Source organism: Streptopelia decaocto (assembly GCF_964273445.1).
Source record: "Streptopelia decaocto genome assembly, chromosome: 2".
Lineage (NCBI taxonomy): Eukaryota > Metazoa > Chordata > Aves > Columbiformes > Columbidae > Streptopelia > Streptopelia decaocto.
The window spans coordinates 9233657-9259293 of NC_138655.1; the positions used below are offsets into that span (position 1 = coordinate 9233657).

At 37.1% G+C, this 25637-nt stretch overlaps 1 protein-coding gene across 1 annotated transcript in view; it reads right to left on the reverse strand.

Moving 5' to 3' along the window:
• The window catches only part of PHF20L1 (PHD finger protein 20 like 1), a 56341-nt gene that overhangs the window by 21075 nt on the left and 9629 nt on the right, over positions 1 to 25637 (reverse strand). Inside the window, exons 4-13 of the mRNA XM_082046265.1 lie at positions 25525 to 25609; positions 24721 to 24809; positions 22215 to 22277; positions 18328 to 18535; positions 17548 to 17676; positions 12866 to 12948; positions 8914 to 9166; positions 6760 to 6945; positions 6353 to 6559; positions 6 to 113 (exon numbers count right to left, since the gene is read on the reverse strand). Coding sequence (XP_081902391.1) covers positions 6 to 113; positions 6353 to 6559; positions 6760 to 6945; positions 8914 to 9166; positions 12866 to 12948; positions 17548 to 17676; positions 18328 to 18535; positions 22215 to 22277; positions 24721 to 24809; positions 25525 to 25609 — 1411 coding nt within the window. The remainder of the gene's footprint in view (positions 1 to 5; positions 114 to 6352; positions 6560 to 6759; positions 6946 to 8913; positions 9167 to 12865; positions 12949 to 17547; positions 17677 to 18327; positions 18536 to 22214; positions 22278 to 24720; positions 24810 to 25524; positions 25610 to 25637) is intronic.

Genomic DNA, 25637 nt, shown 5'->3' on the forward strand with positions numbered 1-25637 from the left:
TTCAGAGCTCACTGATGTGGATGACCTCTTTTTTTTACTATTCCCTTTGGATAACTTTAGACTATTGGTTAAAGGCATTTCCAGATGCAAGGCATCTACATGGGACGAGGGCGCTGAAAACAAGAAGACACATTTACTAGGCATTCATTCCGTAAGGATTGCAGCCAGATCCCTGAAATGTCAAATATTCGTAATAATATCATCACACTCAACATAGAATTCCTGCGTATGAATGCCTAGGTCTTAGTCTTACATACAAGACAATACATGCCACAGAAAGCTGCTTGGTTTGGGGATCTGTACTCACTTTTAATCTACTTGTACTGTTCAAAGTGTGTTTGGCTGCTACTTTTAAGCCTTTTTGTTTCCTTTTTGTTTCATTGTAATAGAAACCCATATCAACAGTGAGGGTTAAAGATGCTGACATGGTCAATATCATTACAATTAACATTCAATTTTGTGAACAGAGGAACTAAGCTCTGCTAACAACGTTTCTAGTGCCACCTATAAAATTTACACTTCTGCTTATTGCATTTTTAATTGATTTCAATAATACTTAAATCACTGTCTTTCATGTGTATATTTAACTCACATTTGAATTACAGACAAAAATCATGTGATAATTTGTCAGAATTCAGCATCATATACTGACAATTTTTATCTGCACTATTCAGTAAAAGCTTATTTATATTTTCCAACCCTTATCTGATGCAAATTAAGAAATAACATGGCAAAACGAAGCTCAAATTATCATTTCCATTGCTCACCTTTATAATCAAACAGGAAAATGGGATTTTCAAATAAACTAGAATGGAAGTTACTTCTAAAGAACATCGAGGTTATTCAAAACTCTGTTATTACTGCGTTCATTGATATTGTAAGAGCCTTAAGCTTCATTTAAATGTCTATCTTCATCAGACCACAGAGGGCATTTCAGGGCCATGCTGAGAACACACTGTAGGAAAATGCAGTTCTGGAAAGTTCTAAGGGGCTCAGGTTTTTCAGTGCCAGTTGCAAACACCTGGAGGCACCAGCCACCTTCACTGTCTCTCAACAGAGAAGCCCAACAAAAACCACTGGTGGGTTAAAGCACTGAACAACAACAACAAAAAACAAGTCGTGAAAAATACCTGCTAGTGGTCAAGATATTAAACAAGGAAAAAATACAAAGCTGATTTTTGTATTTCAAGTGGATTTAGTTTGCTGGGATACTCAGCATCACCACAAAACACCATCCAAATTATTCCCTTCTTGGGTTTCCTAATTAACGTTTGTCCCTGTTACAGGACTGAATTGCTTTGCCATCTGTGGAGCGATGAGTATATTTTAGCACCTCAGTAAAAGGAAAAGAAGTGACGCTTGTCCACATCATCATGCTATCAACGTCTTGTCTCATTTCTAAAAAGAGCACAAAAGGATCACCCAAACGCACATAATTTGGTTAGGTCACTGCCATTTTGATGAAAAGATGTGAGACTATTCCATCCAAACAATCTCAAGAGGAATTTGTTCTCAATATTAGATGAATTACTATTTCAACTTCATTATTCAGAAGAAACCCTGATCTCAGACGGGCTCTGATCCCGACAGCCACAACACAAACTTCGGCATCTCAGTAATTTTCAACAGAAGAACATCTGACAAAGTAATCAGCTACTAACTGAATAACTGTTGGAGAGAACATTGATGATGGGTAGAAATCTGCTACAGTCACATCAATATTCATCTCAATGACAGAGCTCTCCAGACCGCCTTTCTACAGTAACCAGAAAAATTACTATTATGCCTGTGTACACTGCAATGTTATCCTTGGCTTTTAATTTTATTAATCAGAGATCATTCTAAATTGAGAATCCTAAATTCTCAAATCCTAAATACAGAGTTAGGGCTTGCAAAGTCTAATTTTCAACTGTGCAATCACTATGCCTTACAAGTAACCACAAAATTAGACAAAGTAGACGATCACAGTCTGAGGGGCAAGTAAATACAGCAAGGAAAAAAATATTAGTTTATAAAAAAAATTCCTTTATGGAAATATTACCATGTATTTTTTAACTGTTGCTTTTAATTGTAATTTTATTCCTGTTGAGGAGTCTCATCAGCCACCTCCCACACAGTGAAGCGTGGGAGCTCTGCATTAACACTGCGCAGAGAGAAAGATGCTCAGAGATCAGACTTGATCACGCACTCACTATGTCATTGTTCTACGATACATTTGATCACCAGAAAACTGATTTCAGATTAAAACAAATGCAAACGGAGGCAATTTTCAGTCTGCTTGACGACAGGTGGCCAGTGTCAGCCCTCTGGCCTGGCGCAGTGGCTCAGAACAGGAGGATGCTCCGATACCGGCTGTTAGTGGTGCAGCAAATTAAAATAAATTGTATTATATGGCAACTTATTTTGCTGCATGATATTCTATTCCATGCCTTTTGATGCTTCAGCTTTCCTATTAATGGAAATATCAGCATTTAAATCATATGACCAGCATGGTGCTATCATGATTAATTTTATGGTTTGAATTCCCAGTGCAGGGAGTGAATTCTACACCTAAATGCACTTTAAATATATATGACAGATTAATACCAGGTTCTGCACACAATGACCTCTTAGGAAAGATGAGGACATGAGAGGTTCTTGGTGCCGTCAACTAAGTACCCCAAGAACCAACTGTGAACTTCAGGGCAGAGACGAGCAGGGCAGACATTGAAATTAGGGAGTAAACCTGACTGTCAAGAGATGTTTGGAGTAAAACAAACACCTCCAAAGTAACAAAAGCTTTAGTTCACGAGAGTCTAGGTACCTCTTCAAAGCAGGGTAACCAATAATGCTGGCAGGAGTTTATTAAAAAGCTCCGATCTAAATTTCTGAAAATATGGTACATCAGCCATTTCTTATTCCCACTGCACTAAACTTATCAATAAAATGATGTCCAAGTATATTATGTTTTTTCTTGCAGCATAGATGCAAATTTTGCCCATACAGTTAAACTAATGTTACTCTACTAGCATAACCATCTAGACTGAGCTGGAACAGGAAATAATAGCTAATAATAATATTGTTATATTACTACTATAAATATTACATTGATATTGTTATATTAGTAAAAGTAACAATATTTTCTTTCAATTTTAAAACCCAGTTGCTTGCTGATATTTGCTCAATACATAACTGTTAAACTAACAAAATGGTGTAGAGTTATAGAAACCAAGAAAAATTGCCACGAGTTTAAAGAAAATTACAACTACAGAACGATCTGAACTCCACGTAGTCCAAACTGAACAACTACAGTGTTGTGCATGTGTTCAGACTGACCGTGAATTTAAAGGCTAAGTGAGAAAAAGGCCAGTTATCTACATTTTAAGAAGTCTGACAATGGAAAGCAAGGATTCTTAAGTATGTGTGTACAATACCCAGTGATCACAAGCTTAGGCAAAGCAGAACCTCTGTGCAATAATTAACTCCTGTACGGCCCATGGACTGAAGGAGTTGACCACAGGGCTCTTGTGTTGCCTTTATGGAACAAGTTGTTCATTTTGAAATGTGTCAATACTATGAGTTGCCATTTATGCTTCTGCACTTCAGTGCACCTCACCCCTCCCCTCTGCAACACACCAAATTAGTGCCTTTTGAATAAGCCATTAAAATGCACCATTTGTCAACAATATCAAATTCTTTTTTCAGTTGACTCAACCGAGAGCTTCTATCAGAAGCGTAGACTTCCAAAGCCACAAACTGCATCTCTGGGTCTAAAACACTACAGCTCTTTTGCAGAAGTAATAGGCTGTTTCAAGCTAAATACTTTTGTTATCTCCACAATTTCTGAAACTACCTAGTTATCTACTTCAAGGATGATGAAGACAGCTTGCCATTGTTTGAACAGGTTCATTAGAAAAGGAATCATAGTGAAAAAGGGTGAATTCTACACATGCTCCTGAAGCATGCAAGAATTTGGTGTAATTATGTGTGCTTAAGTAATATGACTTGAGAACCTGTGCTATTTCAAAAGTAAGAAGATGCCTTCTGGGCAGAGAACTATTTAACGGTGTAAAGTAACTCCAGAGGTTTCAAATCCAAAATTAAAAGCTACATTTTTCTTTTTCTTCTCCTAAGAATGAGACAAACAAGTTGCACAAGTTAGAAGCCTGAGATGAACCCAAAAGACACATGAACTTCAGTTACAGAGTCCTAGAGATACTATTGACAGAGGCAGCTGACTCCAAAGCTTTCCAGGAAATCTCCGAATTAAACATATCAAACTGCTTAGATTAGTCTTTCAGCCCACAAAGCTTATAGTGCCCAAGTGGATGCTGGGCTGCTAATTTCAGAAAACTTCTAACATTTGGAGAAAAAGTCAGTATAAAAACTCAATACAGAGTTCTATTGATTGCATGGAGGAAAACTATAATACATGAAAATTAGGAACAAAACAAAGGTCTGTCCAGATGGCAAAAACCCAGAAGACAAACCCTGACAAATATATAACTCTTATAACTCTTAGGATTACATAGGTCTAAAAAAAGCTCCACTAAAGTGTATCCTCCAGCATGGAATGCAAGTGGTTCCATCTTCCCCTTCTGCACTCAAGTATTGATAGTAATTCCAGAATGGTCTTGCTGGCACAAAGTGTGTGGACATGTCAAATATTTTTGAGTCATAAATAAAGGTGGCTATAAAGGAAACATTATTTCTTTAATTAGACTCAGCTGTGGCCAAGACCAAGCTCAATAAATGACCAAGTTTACTCATGGACGCTGAGTTTAGAACCAGCTCAGCCTGAGTCCAAACCAGTCCCGTGACAGAAGTCAGCAAGAAAATAAACACTTGTCAGCATCACCAACTACACATTAAATGATCCAGAAAACATATCAGAAAAGCCAGACGTTAAATTACTAGTAACTGAAATGAGCTCTAATAAACAAGAAACAGATGGTAGCTGGAAGCTGTTGGGTTTCTTTTATGGTCTTGTTCTATGTGTGGGCAAATATACAGGTCCCAAAAGCACTTCTCTTAGGGGCGGAAGAGATAAAAGGACTTTTAGAGACGTAATTTTCCCAGGAATCTGTGATTTGACTGATAAGCAACGTCTCATCCGCAAACCAAGACTGTCACCAGGTTTCACTTGAGAAATTAAGCAATACTTTTAAAAAGTGGCAGTTGATTAGAAACTCCCGTGGCCCTTATTTTGACAAATTAGATTAAGAGATTAATAATTTCTTTTAAAGGATAATTAGTCATCTATTTTAATCTACGCAATATTGATCCAAGAATCCTACCCAGCTTTCGCTACATCAGGTTCAATAGCTACGCTGCAATGCCACAAAGTGATTACCTTACGCTTTCGGGGGGGGAAAGTGTGGGCAGACATCCAAGAAGAGGCTGTATATACTGCACAAAATGCTTCACTGACCTACTGAACACTGCAGCTGTACTAGCAGAATGCAAAATTATTTCCCCCCTCCGCCTCAAACAAGACTAATTTACAGTTTGAATGCCATAATTAGATACTTTAAGGTCACGCTGTCCTCCCTTACTATTGGTCACATTCACTGAAATCTTCCCCAGCAGTGTACATTCATTTGATGTTTTTTCCTCGGTAGCCAATTAAAAATGGTATGATACTCATGCACATAAGAGACTTATTTATGAAAAAAAGCATATGGACACCTAACATATCCTGGAAGAAAACAACCCACTTTTAGGGTCTGCAAATTACTATGTAAATCCTTCCTCAAATCTCTTAATTGCCTCTACCCGAGTGATTCACTTAAACCACAGTAGCCACTGTCACCCAGTGAGAGGCAGCACAGAGTTCCAGTACTGGGTTCTGTGCTAATTCTGGGAGCGTGAACCAAGTCTATATAAGTTTTAGAGAATTTTTCAAGAGTATTTTCAAGTAACATTGTGTAGCAAGCAAATGACAACATCTCCAATGGAAAAAGAAGCAAAGGTAGAGGAATGTTGACTGCCTCTGAAAATGCTACCAAGTTTTAGAGCTAAAGCCACAATATAAGTGAGTACATGTAGATTTAGTACATTTCAGTATGTTAGTAAACAACTTCACAAATTATATTTACAGATTCTAATTATTGTTAGAATTTTTGAAAGAAATATTGATTTTTATATTCCAAACTCTCAGATCTTCCTTAAAGTGTGTTAGGGGAAAGTGTTAATGCAGATCGAAGCCAGTGGAAGACGAAGAATATGCAGATGGATGGACCCCAGGAAGAGTGCAGGTTTGTGGTTGTACAGAAAGAGAAAACAAGTATCCCCTCTTTCTGTGTAAGTAAATACATACAAAATTGAACCCTACAACTATAAGCCTAACTGGTTGTATACTAAATCTCTTTACCTGACGCTGTTGTAGCTACTCTTCCATCAATTACTGCTTTGGAAGAAAGATATGTAATCATCTGAATATCTTCCTTGTCTTTACTGGTATATTCGTTACGGAAAGTGGATTCTGTGGATAATGGTGCTGTAACTTCCGAACTACAGCTTAAATCAAGAGGGAGACACGGTCCGTGCTTCTCAAGTGACATATGAGCAACAGCAGGTACTACATGAAAGAAAAAATGCAATATTAAAACAGATACAAAGGTCCAACAAACAACAGTTTGGATTGCAGCATTACATAACATAGGAACAGCTTGAGCAACAGCAAGTCAAAACATCCCGTTTAGGTGAAAACCGTGAAAGGTCTAATTTTTATGATTCAATTTCTCTTGGGCAGTTCTTTATTAGATTAGGATACGTTACCCTCCAATTTTGATGACTGTTGGTTTTGACCACTGATGGAGAACACTTTTCCATCAGTAACTGAAGAGGGAGAAGAAACTTTTTCTACAGAATCATCAGGCAAGGAGCAAGTGGCTAAACGCTGTGATCTTCTTCTCCGTTGGCTATGTTTGTAGGATCTAGGGGAATTCACTGGCTGTGATGGACCTAAAAAGAGATCTTTCAATGTTCATGAAGCAGAGAGAGATACCATCATCTTACCGCAGTATTTGAGATCTAAAGAGGGGGAGTGCCTTAAATAGCTCTTATTTGCAAAGCTGGTAATTACAGCAGAACTGGTAAAAGTAATTAAAAACTGTCACTACCAGAAGCAAAAGGGTTATGCTCAAGATACGATTCTGCTATTTGCTTATTATACATTATCGGGGCACCTACTTTCCCACTGCTAAAGGCTGTTGTTTTAGGCAAACAGCGCGCTTTCAATAAGCAACCCCCCCATATAACCCATGAGAATAGGCTACTTATAATGGAAGGGGGCAATAGGATTTAACAGGAAACAGAACAAATGATCACAGTTAAAAGATCTAAAAAGTCACAGATAGTGGTAACATAAAACTTAAAAATAATTGAAAGCAGTGGTTAATTTTATAATCCACTTCCTGTCTTCTGTTAACCTGATATCAATATTCCAACTGTATTTCAAAGGCACAGCAGAGTAAAAAGGCTCAAGAACCTCATACTTAAAAAAAAGGAGGGGGGAAAATTGATATAGGTTAATATAGGCCTGATTCATTAAAAACAAAAAACCCATGCTCCCCTACACCTCTCGAATTGTACCTGGTTTCACAAACTTTTGCCTTTGAAAAATATTTAAGTCACTATTACACTGTAAATCACTGTTGTCTCCTTTTCTTAAGCAGTTTTTAGAGTCAAAGATGTAGAGATTTACAAGTAAAGACACAGCAAAATTTCCATTGAAGGTGGTAAAGCCTCAAAGGCAAAGATTGAGGGACAGCACGAACACGATCTAAATCAGTTTTTAAATTAGCTACTTTTTAAATATTGCTACAGAGAAGTCTAACTTAATCCAAAATACAAACATGTTAAAGGAAAACTACTTACCATTATTTTAAGGGTGGGGTGGGAAGGCATATTACAATATAGATGACTGCTAACATTTTGTGGGGACAAAATACAATTTATACCCATGTGTCCTGAATAAAAATTGCTGAATTTGCACCCCTCCCTCTCCCATTCATTTAAAGTTATCTGAGAGAAAAGACTAAAAGAAACCTTTCTCCTAAGAGAAAATCTCAAATCAAGGTTAAGGTGAACACACGATGCAGGTAGAGTCTTCCATCCTCAATCACTATTCTAAAACTGAAACAAAAATGTAGCTTTTCACTTATTGGAGCCCACATTTATTGTAACTCTTGGCCTCATCATTTAATGTTCTTCAGGCAACAAAGACCCTGACCCTAAGCAACACTAAAAACCTAGTATCTCAAAAAAATATAGAAATATTTTAATATTCAAAAAAAAAATAGCATATTCAAGGATGTAGCGTAACCCTTTCCTTGTGCTTCTAATAACCAGTATTCTTGTTCTTTGCAAGCCGTTTACACATGGTAAGAAGCTGGACACCTATAGTGTTTTTCTGAGACAAAGAACTCTTTTTTTTTTTTTTTTTTCATCTTTCCCCACCATAAATCTTGAACCCATCTTCTATTTCACATCCTATTTGGAGGATAGGTGAAGATATGCCCCAGTCAACAGGTACAGCACATCAGGCTGTGGAAGGTGGAATTTCTCAGAGAAGGAACCCCCCAGGCATACGGCTTTTCTTTTTAATGAATCAGGCCCCTTCAGAAGAGAGGTTTGATTTTTTTCCTGTATCACTGTTAATACTGATGTGGAGATTTAAGCTGGAGGGAAAGCCGACCACTAAAAGCCACAAGTCTACATATATAAATGTATTATTTCTGGTAGAGTAATTCATATACCTTATTATGTGACTTGACTTTTAAAATACTAAGCTACCCCTATTTCTCCCGCTTGGACTTTTTAGTTAAAGCAGATTCATTTTTAAAAGCAACAGCCATTTACAACCCCCAAAAATCTCTGTATATCGCTTATAAGTAATTACGGTATTTTTCTTAAAATGTCTGTGCTCACTAGTTTTATTTATCACAGAAGAAGGAAGCTGAGAGACCAGCGTCAAATCCTCGACTTGTATTAATTCTGGGGAAAGTGGTGATTTAGGGGCTTTTATACACCCAGAAGAATCTCCAGATTCTTGTTTGCATTTCTTGCTGCGAGCCTTTCCTGAAGACAAAGTTGAGGATAACAGTGCAGGTTTCTGAATGGTGGCAGAACTGCTAATATCAGCTTCATTTTTTTTCTGACTTTGTGGTTTAGGTGAAATCTCCTGAATAAATAATAAAAAATTGATACTTTTATTTCAGTTTCTTCGCTGTAGTTCTTGTATTCTATTTTGATCTTTTTAAAAGCAACTTTAGTATTCAAAACATCTTAAAGCAACATTTTCAGTACAAATGAAAACTATTTCAAACGCATCATATGAATTTCTTTTTTTAAAGGAGCACTACCAATTATTTTCAGCATTCAGAACACCCTTATTTCTTATTATTTGAAATACCTGCAAAAAGCCTGAAAGCAAAACATTTTTGGTGAATTTTTAAAATGGGAATAGAGGAAAGTCTTTTTAGTTTCCATCTCCAGAGCTGTGGATGCTGTCTCAAAGTGTCATTTGTCACAAGCCAGAACAGATATGCTGATTTACAGTCAGAGAATATCTCTAAGTTGGAAGGGACCCATAAGGACCAGATTCCAACTCCCAGCTCCTCACGGGACTACCTGGAACTACAAATACGACTAAGAGCATCATCCAGACACTCCTTGAATTCTTGCCAGGCTTTTGCACTGTTATATGCAAGAAATCCTCATTCAGGATTGCGGTTCTAAAAAGAGTTGCCAAAATTAAAAAGTTCCTCAGGAAAAATTTAACATGCATTCCATTTTTAGAGAAGAACCTGAAAAAAATTGATAATGCTCCTCTAAGGAATTGTCTGAAAACAATTAAAAGTTTCCAAATACTGAACACACTCTCACACAACCCCTTTTAGTGCTGGGAGTCTGGATTTCACATTATATGTTTGTGCAAACACATGAAGAAATCACAACTTCTAGCACCACAGGGCTAAATAGTTTGCTAATTGTTGGGGAAAAATGAGCAGATAAAGAGTTAAAACAGTTTTTGAAGACAAAAATAATTAAAAAAAAAAAAAAATCAACATATAATGCAGCTTTCCAATTTCATCTATTTTCATCCTTCTTAACACACATACTGAAGTATGACTTTTAGACAATTAGCATGCATTGACAGACATTAGCATTTTAGATTTGAAACTGGAAGGAATTCCTTCCCACTTCACTGAATCAACTGTGCATGTGCTTGCCCAATAATGGCAAATGACAATATCTGAAGACGGTTTCTTAAACCTGTCCCCTTTCTTGTCCCATTTGCATAACACACAACAATAGCATCTAATAAAGCCATAACTAAGAAAGTAGAAAGAGATTTCTAGAATGTGTGCACCACTTTATCCAAATCAAAAACATCACATCTCTGATGATTTGAGGGTGTTGTGGTTTGTTATAAATTACAATTTTCTTTTCCATTGGAACTTTCCATGTTCAAATGGAAAAAAAAAAAAGGGAGGGGGCAAATAAACAACAAAAAAGTGCACATTCTATGTTTGTAAAGGGCACCCCTGAATGGTACATTAATAGTTTGCTGGAAGTACCATGTAATGAGCCAGTGCAAAACATCCCATTCAGCAGACATCAGTTCTACCTTGAATAACTCAATTACACATGTACTGAGTGCAGTTTATTCATTGCAATAAAATATTCCATCAACTGTCGAGTATACCTATGCTGGTTATGAGAGTCATTACCAGAAATTAATTAGAGTCGTAACTTGTAAATAAACAATTTTATTGTTCATCTTCACAGATGTGAAAGACATTACTACAGCATCCATTACTTTCAAATTACAAAGTAATTTAAACAAGATTAAAAAAATTAAATTAATATTTTGATAAGGTGCTTAACCTCTTAACAGGACAAATTAACATTAAAAACCTTAATGAATTAATGTTATTCATCTAATCAGGTCTTGGTCAAAAGGAAATATAAACACAACATACCCTAATACAGTTAAATAAACTATTTTCTCTGCAACTAATAGTCTGAGGTGTTGGGTTTAAGACAACTGTAAACTAAAAATATATAAATATAAATAAAATAAACTTCCATCAACAAAGTCAGTTTTCGGCTATTGGCCTGAATACTTCTACATTATTAAAAAAACCTACAAGATATTTCACCCATTCAATTTTATAGCACTAGCAGACAAAACCTCTAAGGAATGTCAGCTTTGCTATTGAAAAAAAAATTGGGAAGGCTTATAACTCGGCCATTTTAATTCGGGCAGAAACTCGGGGAAAAAAGCTTGAAGCTCAAAAATTTTCCTCCCCACAGTTAATCAATTAAATGTTTGTGAGGTTTCTGATTTTAGTTGGAAGCGAGGGAACAGGACAATTTGGGATCTTAGATGCCTCTTTAAAGGAGCGTAACTAGTATTTCCAAAAATGAGGTTTTTCAGACCATTAGCATGTAAACAATGACAGAGACATCTTTTTTTAATAGCTAATCAAGAAAACAGAAACAGCCGAGTTACTGATTCCAAGAAGTAACAAAAAGGTTTTAGTAAATATGCACCGTAGTTTATACTGTTGCATACACAGTCTATGTAAACCACAAAGTCCCATTCGCCCGAATGGGATCCTGCATGATAAGATTTACATTGTAATGATTCTTCCAAAAACAACATGCTGTAAGCCATTTCACAGTTTTTTGCACATTGAAAATATCATACTGTCACCGTAGCAATGAAAATCATAGCATCTTTCATATGCAAAAATTTGAGAAATGGAATGTCATGTCAATACATTGTAAACCTTTATGCAAAATATCGGTCAATGCATTGACACCGTAGGGGCTCAGGTCGCTGTTACAGTGACAGCATTAGAAACAGAAAATCACGCTCCATTGACAAGACTCGCATCCAATGCGGCGTCAATGGAAAAACCACAGCAATGCAATTATATATCAGCTCTAAAGAACCAGTACAACCAAAATATCAAATCGAGTTTGGGGTAGGGACTGTTCATAGAGTGTGCCGGGGCTTAAGAACAGAAGTGCTCTTTTAAGAATTGCGGGCAGCAAGGTTGTTTTATTCAAAATGCTGCTGTTGAAGAAGAATGAAAATGAATACAAAAAAGCTGTATTAAAAGTACATTAAGGCTCTGATTTAAATCACTGGAAAACAAAGATGTCCTGAATCAAGACTACTGTTCATCCTTAGCTTGCTTAATCGTGCTCAGGCATTCAGCCCTTTTAGTAAGCAAGATAATGCACAATTCAGAGACAAGCAATGCCTGAACACAAGGAACAAGCCAAAGATAAAATGGCAGCTTTCAGGTCCTGCAAATATGCAGGTTTAAAAATCAGATCCTTAACATTATTTAAAAGTTTCTTTTTTGTATTTATTAAAATACATGCCCTTGCAAAATGTATGGCTCATTGAGCAGTTCAGAAAACACATACAAGCCTACAATACCAAATTCTTACAATATAAAAGAAACTTCTTTTAAAAGAAATTCTACTTGACGTCAAAAACCATTTTTCAAACACCAATTAAATTTGTGTAATGGCCTTTTCCTAATCCAGTCATGGTCTCAGCTATAAAACTGGACCTTGGGACACTGGTCTCCTCACATTTGTTGCACGGAGACTTCATCTTTCTTTGTTTTCTGTTAATTTTCTAACACAAAAGCTCATTACTGAAATTTGAGTCAACACTGTGTTTAAAGACAATTAAATTCCATATTTCTGGCTCTGCCAGAAACGTAAACGTAAAATCAATTTTCAGTTCCCTATTATATCTGAAGGGGTAAATTCTAAAGGTTGTAGGTACTACATCTCCATGGCACACTCCAGTAGGAACCTTGCAAAAGAATCAAACTCTACCATTTCATACCTGCTCCAGGACTGGAGCTGTTTCTTTGTTGCCTTCCTTTTTTTCAGCACCATCCGCAACAACAGCTTTGGATGCCAATAAACCTTAGGAGAAAAATTGCAGATATTTTTTAGTTAGAAGCAGCTTGAAACAAGAATTTGTGGAAAACAAAGCAAAACAGTGAGACAAGTACGAACTGCTTATATCTACAATAATTCAAAAAACAGCTTGGTCAGCAGGACAAGGGCAGTGATCCTTCCCCTGTACTCTGCATTGGTGAGGCCACACCTGGAGTACTGTGTTCAGTTCTGGGCCCCTCAGTTCAGGAAAGAGATTGGAAGCGCTGGAGCGGGTCCAGAGAAGAGCAACAAGACTGGTGAAGGGACTTGAACACAAGACCTATGGGGAAAGGCTGAAGGAGCTGGGGTTGTTTAGTCTGGAGAAGAGGAGGCTTAGAGCTGAGCTCAGCACTCTCTAGAACTACCTGAAGGGAAGTTCTAGCCAGGTGGGGATTGGTCTCTTCTCCCAGGCAGTCAGCAATAGGACAAGGGGGCATGGGCTTCAACTCTGCCAGGGGAAATTTAGGCTGGATATTAGAAAGAAATTCTTTATAGAGAGAGTGGTCAGGCATTGGAATGGCTGCCCAGGGAGGTGCTGGACTCACCGTCCCTGGAGGTTTTTAAACTGAGACTGGACATGGCACTTAGTGCCATGATCTAGTCAATGGACTGGAGTTGGACCAAGGATGGGACTTGATGATCTCTGAGGTCTTTTCCAACCCAGTCGATTCTGTGATTCTGTGTGAAAATTCTCTCTGAAACAGCTCTACACAAAGCTGAACACTTAAAATTACAGGAAACAAAAAGTTAAAGGACTTTCCTAAGATGGAGCCCTTTCTCAAGAGCCGCCTCTCTGGCACTTGCATTAACAAGGTAAAAATCAAATTATCAATTGTAAAATAATGCCTCACCACCCTTTTAAAGCGCAATCGCTAGGGCTTTAAAACCAAGCCTGTGAGAGATCAAAATTATCTACAAAACTTTTCTATCTTTCCTCTTTCCAGTCTTTAGGAAATTCCCATCGCAATTTGTGTTACTACTTCTAACTCTAACACACGCAAACCTTTCTTAGAATACAACAAGGGATTTAATTTCCAAATAAAAGTTCTCAGCAGTGGAGCTCCCAAATTACTTCAATAACAAGACCATAATGGGAGCAAATATAGCAAAATATGTCTCTTCATTCATGAACTTTTATACAATACCACTACTATAATAAAATCTGTAAAATTCAGGGAAACATAAACATGAGAAAGTTTCTAATTCGCTAAGCATAGAGCAATAGTTTCAGTTCTGCTTCCCACACTAACTTCAGTTACCTAAGTATGCAGAGAAAGTAAGTTCCATGCCATAAACCAAATCAGAACTGAAAAACCCTGAAAAACACAAATCTGAATAAAAGTTACTATTATGATTCCTGGGAATGTCAGTATTGGGGTGGAGAGTTTAAGTCCTCAAAAATAACTTGAGCTGACAGATCCACAGGAAATTTGTATTCTGTTCCATGAAAAATTAGATATGCTCAAAACTAATTTACAGTGCACAGTGACCAAGGAATTATAAATTAGAGAAGCCTGGGCTCTCAGTAAGTGTTTAGGACATTAAAAACAAAAACCAGTGTGGTAATTTGCTAGACAGCTATTCACAGTTCAGCATTCCACAATGAGTACTCTTTATGTTAGATTAAGTTATGTTTTGAGTACTGGAAAGTAGTTCTGATTTAAATAAGCTTTTCCAGAACACCATGTCCATACCAATACAAATAAAATCATCAGGTAAGATTTTAATTCTGTACCAGACTTCATAAAAGATTTAGTTTCCACAGACCTTATTTAGATGTGACTCAAATTATCCTGTTTACATCAAGTTGCAAAATTAGCAAGGTATTTCATACTAACGATCATACAACTACAATGAAAAGTATAATTTTCAAAATTAAGAGGACTTTTAAATACCAAACAACAAGCTACAGTCTATAGGGGTTTACAGTCTTTGGGGTTCTATAAATTCCAGGCTGCCCAGAGAAGCTGTGGATGCTCCATCCCTGGAAGTGTCCAAGACCAGGGTGGACAGGACTTTGAGCAACCTGGTCTAGTGGAAGGTGCCCCGGCCCACGGCAGCAGGGTTGGAACTAGATCATCTTTAAGGTTCATCCCAACCCAAAGCATTCTATGATTTTTCTTTCTAGCTAGATGAGCGGTGTTGAGAAAGTAAAGCCACGAAATGAACCTAGACTTTGTCAGATCTGTGAATATATAACTTGTATTTCCTTCCTCTCTACACCATTAGGTATTTTTCAAACCAAAGACCATGCCTGTAGAAAGACAGAACACCTCCACAAACTACTACAGCAGCAGGACTACAGGTTCACCATCCTGTCACCCAACAAGTAAAAAGCATAGCGAACCAGAAGTGGTTTGTTCTGTAAACTTGCTGCAGATGTTATCTGCTCTTTTAGGTATCAACACTGCAGCAGGAGATGTGGAAGCAACCATCCCAACAGAGGCAAAAAGGGATTGGAAGAAAATATTAATATGGGCTTAGCAGGAGACATCCTTCACCTCTGGGAAACATCATTTCCCCCAGTGGTAGTAGCAGAAGGAAAAGGAGCAAAGGAAGCAGCTTTATTTTACTGAATGGTAAGTAAAGATCACCAGTCGCAGCTGTGGCCCTTGTGGCAGACAAGGAGAACCTTCTGCAACAATGACTGAATGCTGAATTGAAACCCAGAAAACAGTTCCTTTCAGCCAGCCTTCTACCACCACATTATTTGCTCCATTTCCCCAACACAGCCATAAGACGCTTGGTAAACGAATGTTTTCCTAACGGCTACAATGCCTTGATTCTTTCGTAGCCATTCTGATGGGTACATCAGCACAACTCCCAGTCTTCTTTCAAATCTAAAAGCTCACGCGGGAGACACAAACCACAATTGACAAGTATTTGAAGCATAAAAAAAAAAAACAACACGTAGCAAGAGAAAGTATTGTCATCATCGGTTACATTTTCAAAATATTCCAATATATGGAACAATGATAAACCTACTAGAGTATGAGTCTCAGAAGTGTGTTAATTTGAGAATAGTTACAGAAAGTAACTATCAAATATGACAAATTTCAGCATGCAATCAAAGGATTAATTCACTTTCATTGAAAGGTAACACATTGTAGCTGAGTATGCTCTCATGGAGCGACACAGACACTGCTTTTAGAATGATAAAAAAGTCAATGGCTGCAACATGACGATTCTCACAACGTTCCTTAGGAAGGAAGAATCTATTCACAAGCACAGAAGAAATATAATTTCTAGAGCTACAATTATTTCAGCTGGTTTTGGTATCTTCTGCTGCTAAATGCTGTTGGGAAGAAGTAACAGGGCTCTGAAAATACATATCACTGGTATATATATATATATCACTTCTACTGCTCATGTCAGCAGTTTAATTGGGACTTAACTGAGGGTGCATGTGGGATGGACAAAAGAGAGTAGAAATGAGGTTGATAAATCGGGCATCTGTTAACTAAACTCAGTACTAAATAAGAAGCCATCCTGGAAAGAAAATCCTGGAGGCAAAAGATGGGTTTTTCCAAAAACTGCTTCCTTCATAGCATTTTCGTACTGGTCCATTTCATTTATTTTCTCCTTTACATTGAAGCACTGATAGACTGAAATGGAGCCAAACTTATCCAAAAATGTTCTTCATTGCTGATCTACAAAAGGTTGGATTAGCTAAAACAAGTCTGAAAAAACCTCATAATGCAGTTTAGTAAATCAAGTTACTTGTTTCTGTAAGATAAAAATAAGACTTTCTATACGAATGACCATATACCAAAACCCCTCTTATCTGTAGCACAGAAAAGTTTGCCAGACTTCACACAATATATTACTAGAATAATGAGTGGAACCCATTTCGATCTTACCATCTGTCCAAGGGCCCCTCTCTTAAGGGGGGGACTTCACAGCATTTTTTCATTGAGATTTTGAAACGCAACTGATACTTTCCCAGCACAGGTAAAAAGATACTACCTCATCCTAAATATTCCTACATTTATACAGTCCTGAATTTACATTTGGCCCTCTGAAGGCAACTGCAAGGCTGATGTGCCCCCCACCATGAAAATTAGTTTGACACCCCTGCTTAGACACTGAAAATAGAAACGTTTCAGATCTTCACTGCTTTGATTTGTAACTAGGCTTGTGTATTTTTAAATGACATATTTTAAACTCTTTTCGGCAACAGTATTACTTTATGACAAACTATGAAAAACCATTTAGTTTTTCCACAGCTAACAGAAGCTTTATTTACAGTGGTGATACGTAACCCGCGACCATATTGAGACCTTGTACAAACCCCTAATACACCTGTGAAGCTGGAGTTAAAACTTAAGAAAATCATCAGTTCAGGGTGGCTACCTTCTCAAAACAACAGAAAGTCCTGATCAAGTCTGAGACCATTCTCTGATTTTATGAACAAGGTAGATTTTATTACCATCTATAGATTCCAAACAAATAAAAAAGACTGTAGTGAATATCTGCCTCATGAATGTGCTTTTTTACCAGTCCACTTTAGTACCTTATATGTGAGCACACATATTTCACTAGATTAAAAAGGAAAAGAAGTCAACAACAAAAAAAGTATTTTACCAGTGATCTTGTTAAGACGAGCTCTCTTTGCCTGAAATGAGTTGCCTAGATTACTTTTCCTCTTGTGCGATAATGTGCTCTCAGCCTGCACAAAGGCCATCTTTGGAACATCCACTACAGGAAATCCTACTATTAAACAGAGAAGAAATCTAATAAACTCACATTACATAAATACATAACAACACGCAACATACCTAAACATTTCAGAATTGCTATTGGAATAATGCAGTAAAGAAACTTTAAAATTCTATTAAAAATGAGAACGACACATTCTGAAGATGTGGAATTGCACATTGAAGCATTACAAGCAGATTACCTCAAAATTTATAACTTTTACTCAATATCATGAGAAATGCAGTACTAAAGACTTAAAATGAACAAATTCTTATCAATCCAGAATTATTTTCAAACATCCCTGAACAAGGATATATCATCCATATTGTATTTTTTTTTTCTTTTAGAACAGGATCAGGGATTATCTCACAGGTAACAGAAGATGCAGGAACGTGAACCAAAGCATACAATGAAATAACTTTAAAAACCCCTATGTTCTGCTCTTGTTAGTGCTAGTTAGAAGTTTTGCATGAGGACTACATGCTGACCCAAAGAGATATAAACTGTTTCTGAACTGATTAATGTTATCGTAACAGTTACCATAATAGCAAACAAGACATCTTCCTCTAGAAATACTATGATAGTTATTACAAAATTAACAACAGGTATTCTACTCCAACACTAAAGAAAAACATATTTTATCTTTTACAGAACTCGTTTTTTTACCAAATGTGTCACTAGATGTAGGCTCCTCTTCCTTCTTTTGGACTTCCTGCATGATTGCAGAGGTTGAGGTTTCTTCCTTTTTTGAAGGAACTTTTAGCCATTTTCTGTCCTCTTTATCTTTATTGCTGTTTGCGCTGGTTCTGGGTTTACTTCCAGCTTTGTTCTTGGCTGCTGCAGCAGCAGCAGCTTTGACCAAAGCTATCCAATCCTCCAAAAAGGAAAAAATGGTAAGTAAGTACTAAAAAGTGCCTGTGACTCAATTAGAAAATACTTATAAACCCAGTGAAACTTCATCTACAAACGTTCGAGAGCAGTTGAATTTATTTTTATGGCTACTACTCAAAGAATAGTAAAACGAGTTTCCCAAATTGCCAAAATAAATTTGAAGTATTATCAGTATGCCACATAGATTAAAAAAAGAAAAAGCGTTCAAAAAAATCACTGTGTATAGAATTCTGACTGCACACGTTCCCTGTTACCTATTTTCTGTGTCATAGCTTTAGAAACCCAGGAGCTCCCAAACCCAGAGCACTGACTATTTTTTTCCTTACCCTTCTGGCTGTAAAATACATTGTTTCCATTGTTGCTCAAATGTAACTATTATTCAAAACTACAATCAACTCAAAGCATGGTCCAGCCAACTGCATGATTGGGCAGAGTTCTTCCTGAATTAAACTGATAAAGCGGGGAAAACTCTTATATACGTGTTTCCAAAGTACCAACAGATAGCGCTCTTTTTGTGTTACGTATTACAGGTTTCATTCGATAATTTCATTCAAGAGCTCTACAACACGACTGAATTTCACAACGCGCATTTAAGGTAATAAAAGTGCCATTTTGGATAATGGCTTATTTGACCATACAGAAACATCTAAGGAGTGAACCACAGAACATACAGCTCATTTAATCTATTTTTGGCATGTTTAGGAGGTCTAGCCACCCTACAACTCAACAGACAGAACTAAATATTTCCAGGGATAAGACAAGCTCTTTCCACTAGCTTGGAGTGATTGGACTCCTCTCTTACATCTCCTGAGTGTCAGGGATCAACTGACTGCAAAAATTTTAACTTGATCCTTTTCACTCAACTATTTTTTCAAATTTTGTATAACATCAGGGTATATAATTTTTCCACAAAAAAGTTACATGATATAAAAACCAACAGCAATGTTCAGCCTCCACCCGTAAGACTTAAGCATCTGAATGTTGTGAACGATAATTAATTTATTAGATGACAATTTGGCTACAACAGCATTTGCAGATTTGTGCTACCGTGTATAAAAAAGGTATGTTAAAGATTATTTTTGTCTAGTTTCTAAGTGCTTCACAAATAGTATTTTTTTCCCCAACTGCATACAGACTTCATTTTAGTCTGGACTGTTTCCTTATCATTCTGTTCTAAATGGTACTTCAAGTATCTTGATTTTATATATCTCATTTCAATGCCACTTCTTCCCCATACATTCTGTATTGTAAGTGGTTCAAATTTCTGTTCTACTGAGGGCTTCTTTGCCTTCTTTGATCTATGAGAAAAGCATAACACAAAATACGAAGCATTACTATCCCTTGTGTTATGCTTTCCCTTTTCCATAGCACAGTATTTTCAAATCACTGCTTTACATAGGTTATGTTTCTACTTTGCATCAAGCTACGTACTTAGAAACACCCACAGTTTCGATTCCGCTAAGATAAAGTGTTCCATGTCCAAACTGTCAATGCAAGATGCAAACACTCAGTTTAGCCAGGAGCAGCAAAGTTTGGAAGTGCTTTAATGATTCTTATACAACAAGCAACTACCAAGGCCATTTGGTGACATGCCGGCCGCAAGGAGCGTGTCTAACTGCCAGCTGCATAGTCAATCAAAAACACACATACCTCTTTTTTGGCCAGCCAAAACGAGCACACACATTAGCTCCAGTCCTTCCAGAGCCTTGCCCATCCAGCGGGACAAAAAAGGATTGAGCTATTTGTGCTTGGGAGGAGTTAGGAGACCTGAGAGCAGAAGTCTTACACTGTACCCTGGCCAAGGGATGAAGAGGATCAGTAACACAGCTGGAGCTCGGATATTACGGCAGAAGTGGGAAGCAAAAGCAGCGCAGCCCGCACCAAAACTTCTAAACAGCATTTTACTTTTCAGGCAAGCTTAAGTACCCCAGGTTCAGAAGCTTTCAGAAGATATTGAGCTTCAAGGACCACACTGAACTAACTACCCTGTTCTAACAGCAGCTGTTCTGGTGCAACATGGAAGGGTTTTTTTGTTTGCATTTTCTTTCATTGTTTGGTTACTTTCCTTAAAACATGGAGCTTACAAAGGTAGCAGGACACATATAACACTGAAGCAAACACAGGTTAAACATTCAAAAGCCAGAGCAGAGAGGCTTAAATTATGGTGACAGTTATACTTTTATTCTAGATTAACATGTACATTTAAACTCAGTAAACAGCACCCTAAGCGGAGGAGTGGAGGTTATCACAAGAGGTCACTTCCAACCTCAACTATTTTGTGATTCTGAATTGGCCAGAAACTCTGTGGGTCCATTTTTATTTTGGCTCCAGAGTAAACATATTGGCACTGAAGTGACACAGGTAATTCTTGCTTTTTAACCTTGAACTCCTGCTGAGTGACTGCACAGCTCTTGATGTGTGAGAGCTGTTTAGCATCTACGATGCTAAGGTGACTATATTTCTTCTGAAGATCACAGAACTTCTCCTTCAAAAAGTGACATTTGTGCCTTTTTCAGAGTTTTTAGAGAAATTTTATTTTAAAAAATGGGAGAATAATAGTGGGAGCATAAAGCACAATGAATTCTGAAATCTGTCTCAGGGTCATTGTAAGATATCTGCTCTTGTCAACCATAACAGCAGAACACTAAATATCATCGATATCACAGAAACTAGTCACAAATCTTTAATAGCAGGACTTTTCCCCAGAGCATTCAATATACACAAAACCAAGTGCCCAGATATGAACACATTAGAAATTAACAAAGTAAAAACAAAACCCTCCTAATATAAGTCCTCCTTCCTTCACCCTGTTCTCCTGGTGTTGTCCCTCTTTTGGCTGTGGTTTTACAACTCTACATCTGTTAGTCTGCACCATCCAGCCTGATTTCCCACTTCTCACAGTATCTTACCACAGTGAGTTTCTCATTTGCACATATAACTTTAAAAACAAAAAAAAAAAACAACAAGAAAAAGTGTGTTTCCTTCCTTTTTATTCTTACTAAAAATCATTTTTCAAGTAAGCTGAGAAAACTGACAGGAGAGAAGTAATGGGACACTGTAGTTAAAAGACAAAACATTATCACTACTGAGGAAAACTGTCATTATACTAATTAGATTCACTAAATCAAAGAAAAGAAATTGCACAATCAAGAAATACGTTAGTAGAAATTACCCAGCAACCTTACACATGAAATGGTTAAAAAACTTGTATTTTAAAATACTCTTTTGCATAGCCTTAGACCTGCAACAGTGGGAAGGCAAAACGAGAATAATTTCTAAAATCCAACCCTCACGCCAACAGCAGAATTCACACACACATTGTTCTCCCTTTACCTGTCTACAACCACCACCTTTTTGCTTCTCTAAAGTACTAAAGATTCAGCTGTTTTTCCTCTCCTGGCGCATCACAACTCCCACACATTCACACATACACACACAAAACATCATCAAGCTATTGACTGGCTGATTCCACATCAAGCCTGGATTCCTCATCCTCACCTTTCGATTCTAAACCATCTGTCCCACCTACATCTTGGCTCACATTGTCTCCTGTCACATCTTTTTTCCTCTGTCCCAATCACAAATCCATGCTTTGTCCTCAGCTTCCTCTTCCTGTGTGCCAAGTCCCCTCCCTCTCCTTCAAAACCCTCCTCAAAACTCACTTCTTTTGGTTCGATTTCCGTCACTAATCTCAGCTCCGGCGCTATCTGCTCCCTCTCGCGCGCCTGATTACATCGAAGATAAAACAAAAAACATGAAACAGAAAAAGTAAGTTATCCAGATACTTCATATGTGCTCTCACAAGGGCAGTCTATATATCCCCATCTGTTTTTATTTTTGCTCTGTAACTACATTAGCCACATTTCTGTGTGATTTCAATTAATTTGCACATATCTGCAGAGCAACCTAACCTATAGTCTCATTGCATTGAACCACACACATATTTTCCACTCTTTAAAAATGTTACCTTTCCACCCTTACAGCTGAGTCTTATTAAAACACTTCTGCTGCGACTCAAAAATAGCTTGAGTGTTACACTGTTTACAATCTCATCCTTTAAGACACACTAAGCTCAAATCAAAATTATTAACTAGTTTGTATCTCTCTCCATGTCATTCCAATTCTGCGTGCTTAGCACACACCTCCCCAACAGATTTTACATTTGTTAAATTGGCTAATACGTTATGACTTAAGCTTACATTCATCTATAAAAGTGTGTGTTTTTCTTTGGAGACAGTCAAAAAAAGTCATAAGTTTAAACTAAGAATGAAGTGTTGTATCTGCCAAGTTCATGATTTTTCAAATCAAACTAGTCTTGGCCATTTTATTAAGCTTCACATGTTTTTCAGTAAATGTTTTCTAATGAAATAGATAATGCAAAAGAAAGCAAAACATCCATTTGAGTTCTAGGCTCAGTTTCAGATAATTGATTTTCAAACCAAATCTTAGATCACATTTTTATTCTTAAATACCACAACAATATTTTGAAAAACAGACATTTTACCATAGCATACTGATGCAGGAGATGTTGCAGAAAAAAAGTATCTTTGCCTTTGAAAGCTACAGAACTTCATGCCTATCTCTAATTTTGCAAAAAAGAAATGCTACGACTAATATCAATTAGCGTAACAAAGTGTAATTGGTGTTGTTCTTGATGCAAGACAACTTAAAAAAATCTAAATCCACCTCCGAGTGTAAATTGGGTCCCCTTATTCTTTCTCAATACTTAATTGAAGCCACCTACATTCAGCCCCTGAGATACACAAGACCAACACTGTAACTCTCAACTACTGAGAAAAATTAGAAATAAGAGATGAGCAGGACGGCCACCAAGCATGTCTGGACATCAAAATGGTTGCTAAGAAATGGATTTACTGTTGTTGTTTTTTTTAACCTGAAAAATGCTCAAGATTAGTCAGAACATAGCTCTCTAGAAAAAACACAGGACAGAGTTAAGGGATTTCTTCACTTTGTCACAGAAGGGATATTTTAGTTCAGTCACACCCACATTACCCAAGTTTTCCTTTTTACAAAGTAAAATTAAATACTCTAGCTTCCTAACTTATTGACATACTGACAGTATTGTTTGAAATATTATATACTGCTTCGACAGAGTTATGGCTGCATCAAGAAGCCAGTGTTAGCGTGACTATGGATTTCTGTTTAATCTCTTTAAGGAAACATGGTTGAAATAATGAAGTGTTGCCTGCACAAAGTTCCAATGTTCACTGCATAGATGATCAACCCCAGCACACAGGTACCTGTAACCTGGAGGTCAGGAGAGAGAAATGTTTTCAAGCCAATTTGCTCATCCAGCTGCCCTTGTCATCATATTACAACAGTAATTACAAAATACCTGAATTCTGTTTCCCACAATAGAAGGATTATTCTGAGGAAAACTGAGTACAAGAGCAGTTTTCTCACATTTCTTGTCTCCGAGCCAGTGGAGTCATTTCTCATTAACTATGAGAACACAGTTACCACGCAAGGTAAATGCGATGGTATTCCCATTGAAAGCATGTAATAGCTTTCATTGTTACAAATAATCATAGCTTAGTGACAAAATGATGTCCTCTACTTCACAGCCTCCCTCAACTTCTCCTCAGCATCTTTTCTTTAACAGAAACTGGATATGATCAGACAGAAAGAAATATTTATCTGTCAGAATCCCCAAAAGTTCTGATAAAGGGGAGAAAACCCCCATAGAACACTCATGTTAATAAGAGCATGTGGGCAAAAAGCTACCACAGTAGCAAACAAAAGAGATGGGGTGGAGAGGAAAAAAAATAAGACTACCAACAAGCTAAAGCTTTTTCCTGAATGGACACCAGAGGAAAAAAGTCTCTGGATGACCCTGATTTTGAGAACTCTGCAAGACAAAACTCTGGGAACAGGTTAGTCGGCAATGGAGTGTACGGCAGCCAAGCATTTCAGATCGAGACAGGACGACTTGAGCAGCACGCTCTGGGGCATCATCCATAAAACTGGTGAAGCAAGGCAGTGCAGGACCTAGAATGAAGACTGTAATCTAAAACTGGTTGTGTGAGATGACATTGTTACTATCTCACGAGACAAAAAAAAAAAAACAACCAACCAAACAAACAAACAAAAAAAAACAACACAGACAACCCCATATAAAAACCTAAGAGATATCTCAAGTATTCTTACCTGCCCTTTTGCATCCTCTGGCATAGATTTGATATGCATCCTCTTAAGACATCGAATAACACCATCATAGAACTGTACTGTGAATGTTCCTAGAAAAGGATTGATGTAATCACTATGAGTAGTGATGAGTAAAAACAAAACACACCTTGTTATTATGAAAGCTTTAGCAAAACATTTTGTAGGCTTTATGAACAAAGTAACTGGGTGTTACCTACAGTCAGGATGAAGAATTTTAAGAAAAAAATAAGAGAGCCTCAATGAAACCCTGATTTGATACTGTTGCTCTCTGTCCACTTCGACAATTTCAAGCATATTTAAGCTACTGTGTCACTTTTGCTCATAATTCATTAAAACAAGTAATATTTGCAGTTGTCACAATAGGGAAACAATTCAATTCACAAACAAATCCTCATTTGCTTTAAATCACAGTAGAAACTTCTACTTATGTTCATTAGAGACATCACCTCATCGTGAAGCGTTGCATCAACTTTAAAAAGATCTACAATTCCTAAAACAATTACAAAAACTTAAATATATCATTAGCCCAAATCAACAACAGTATAAAATATTTGTAATGCTGCGCGCAGGATATTCTTCTCATAATGAAGAAATATTAAGCATTTTGTCTTCCAAGAGAAATTCTAATTTTCTAATTTCACACATTATTAAATTTTATAGAATAGAAACATTTTCACTTAATAGTGAGGAAAACTTTACAGACATGTTATTTTTTTTAAGCAGACTACAGCTACAGCATAGTATATGCAAAAAGTCTGTACCAATGGACCATACATGAATACATACCCTCTTTATTAATTGCTTCAATCTTTGCAGGGTAATATCGACAGTCTGTCCAACGAGCTAGGACTTCTTCTCCAGGCTTAAAATCCTATTTCATACAAATTAAGTCATTAATA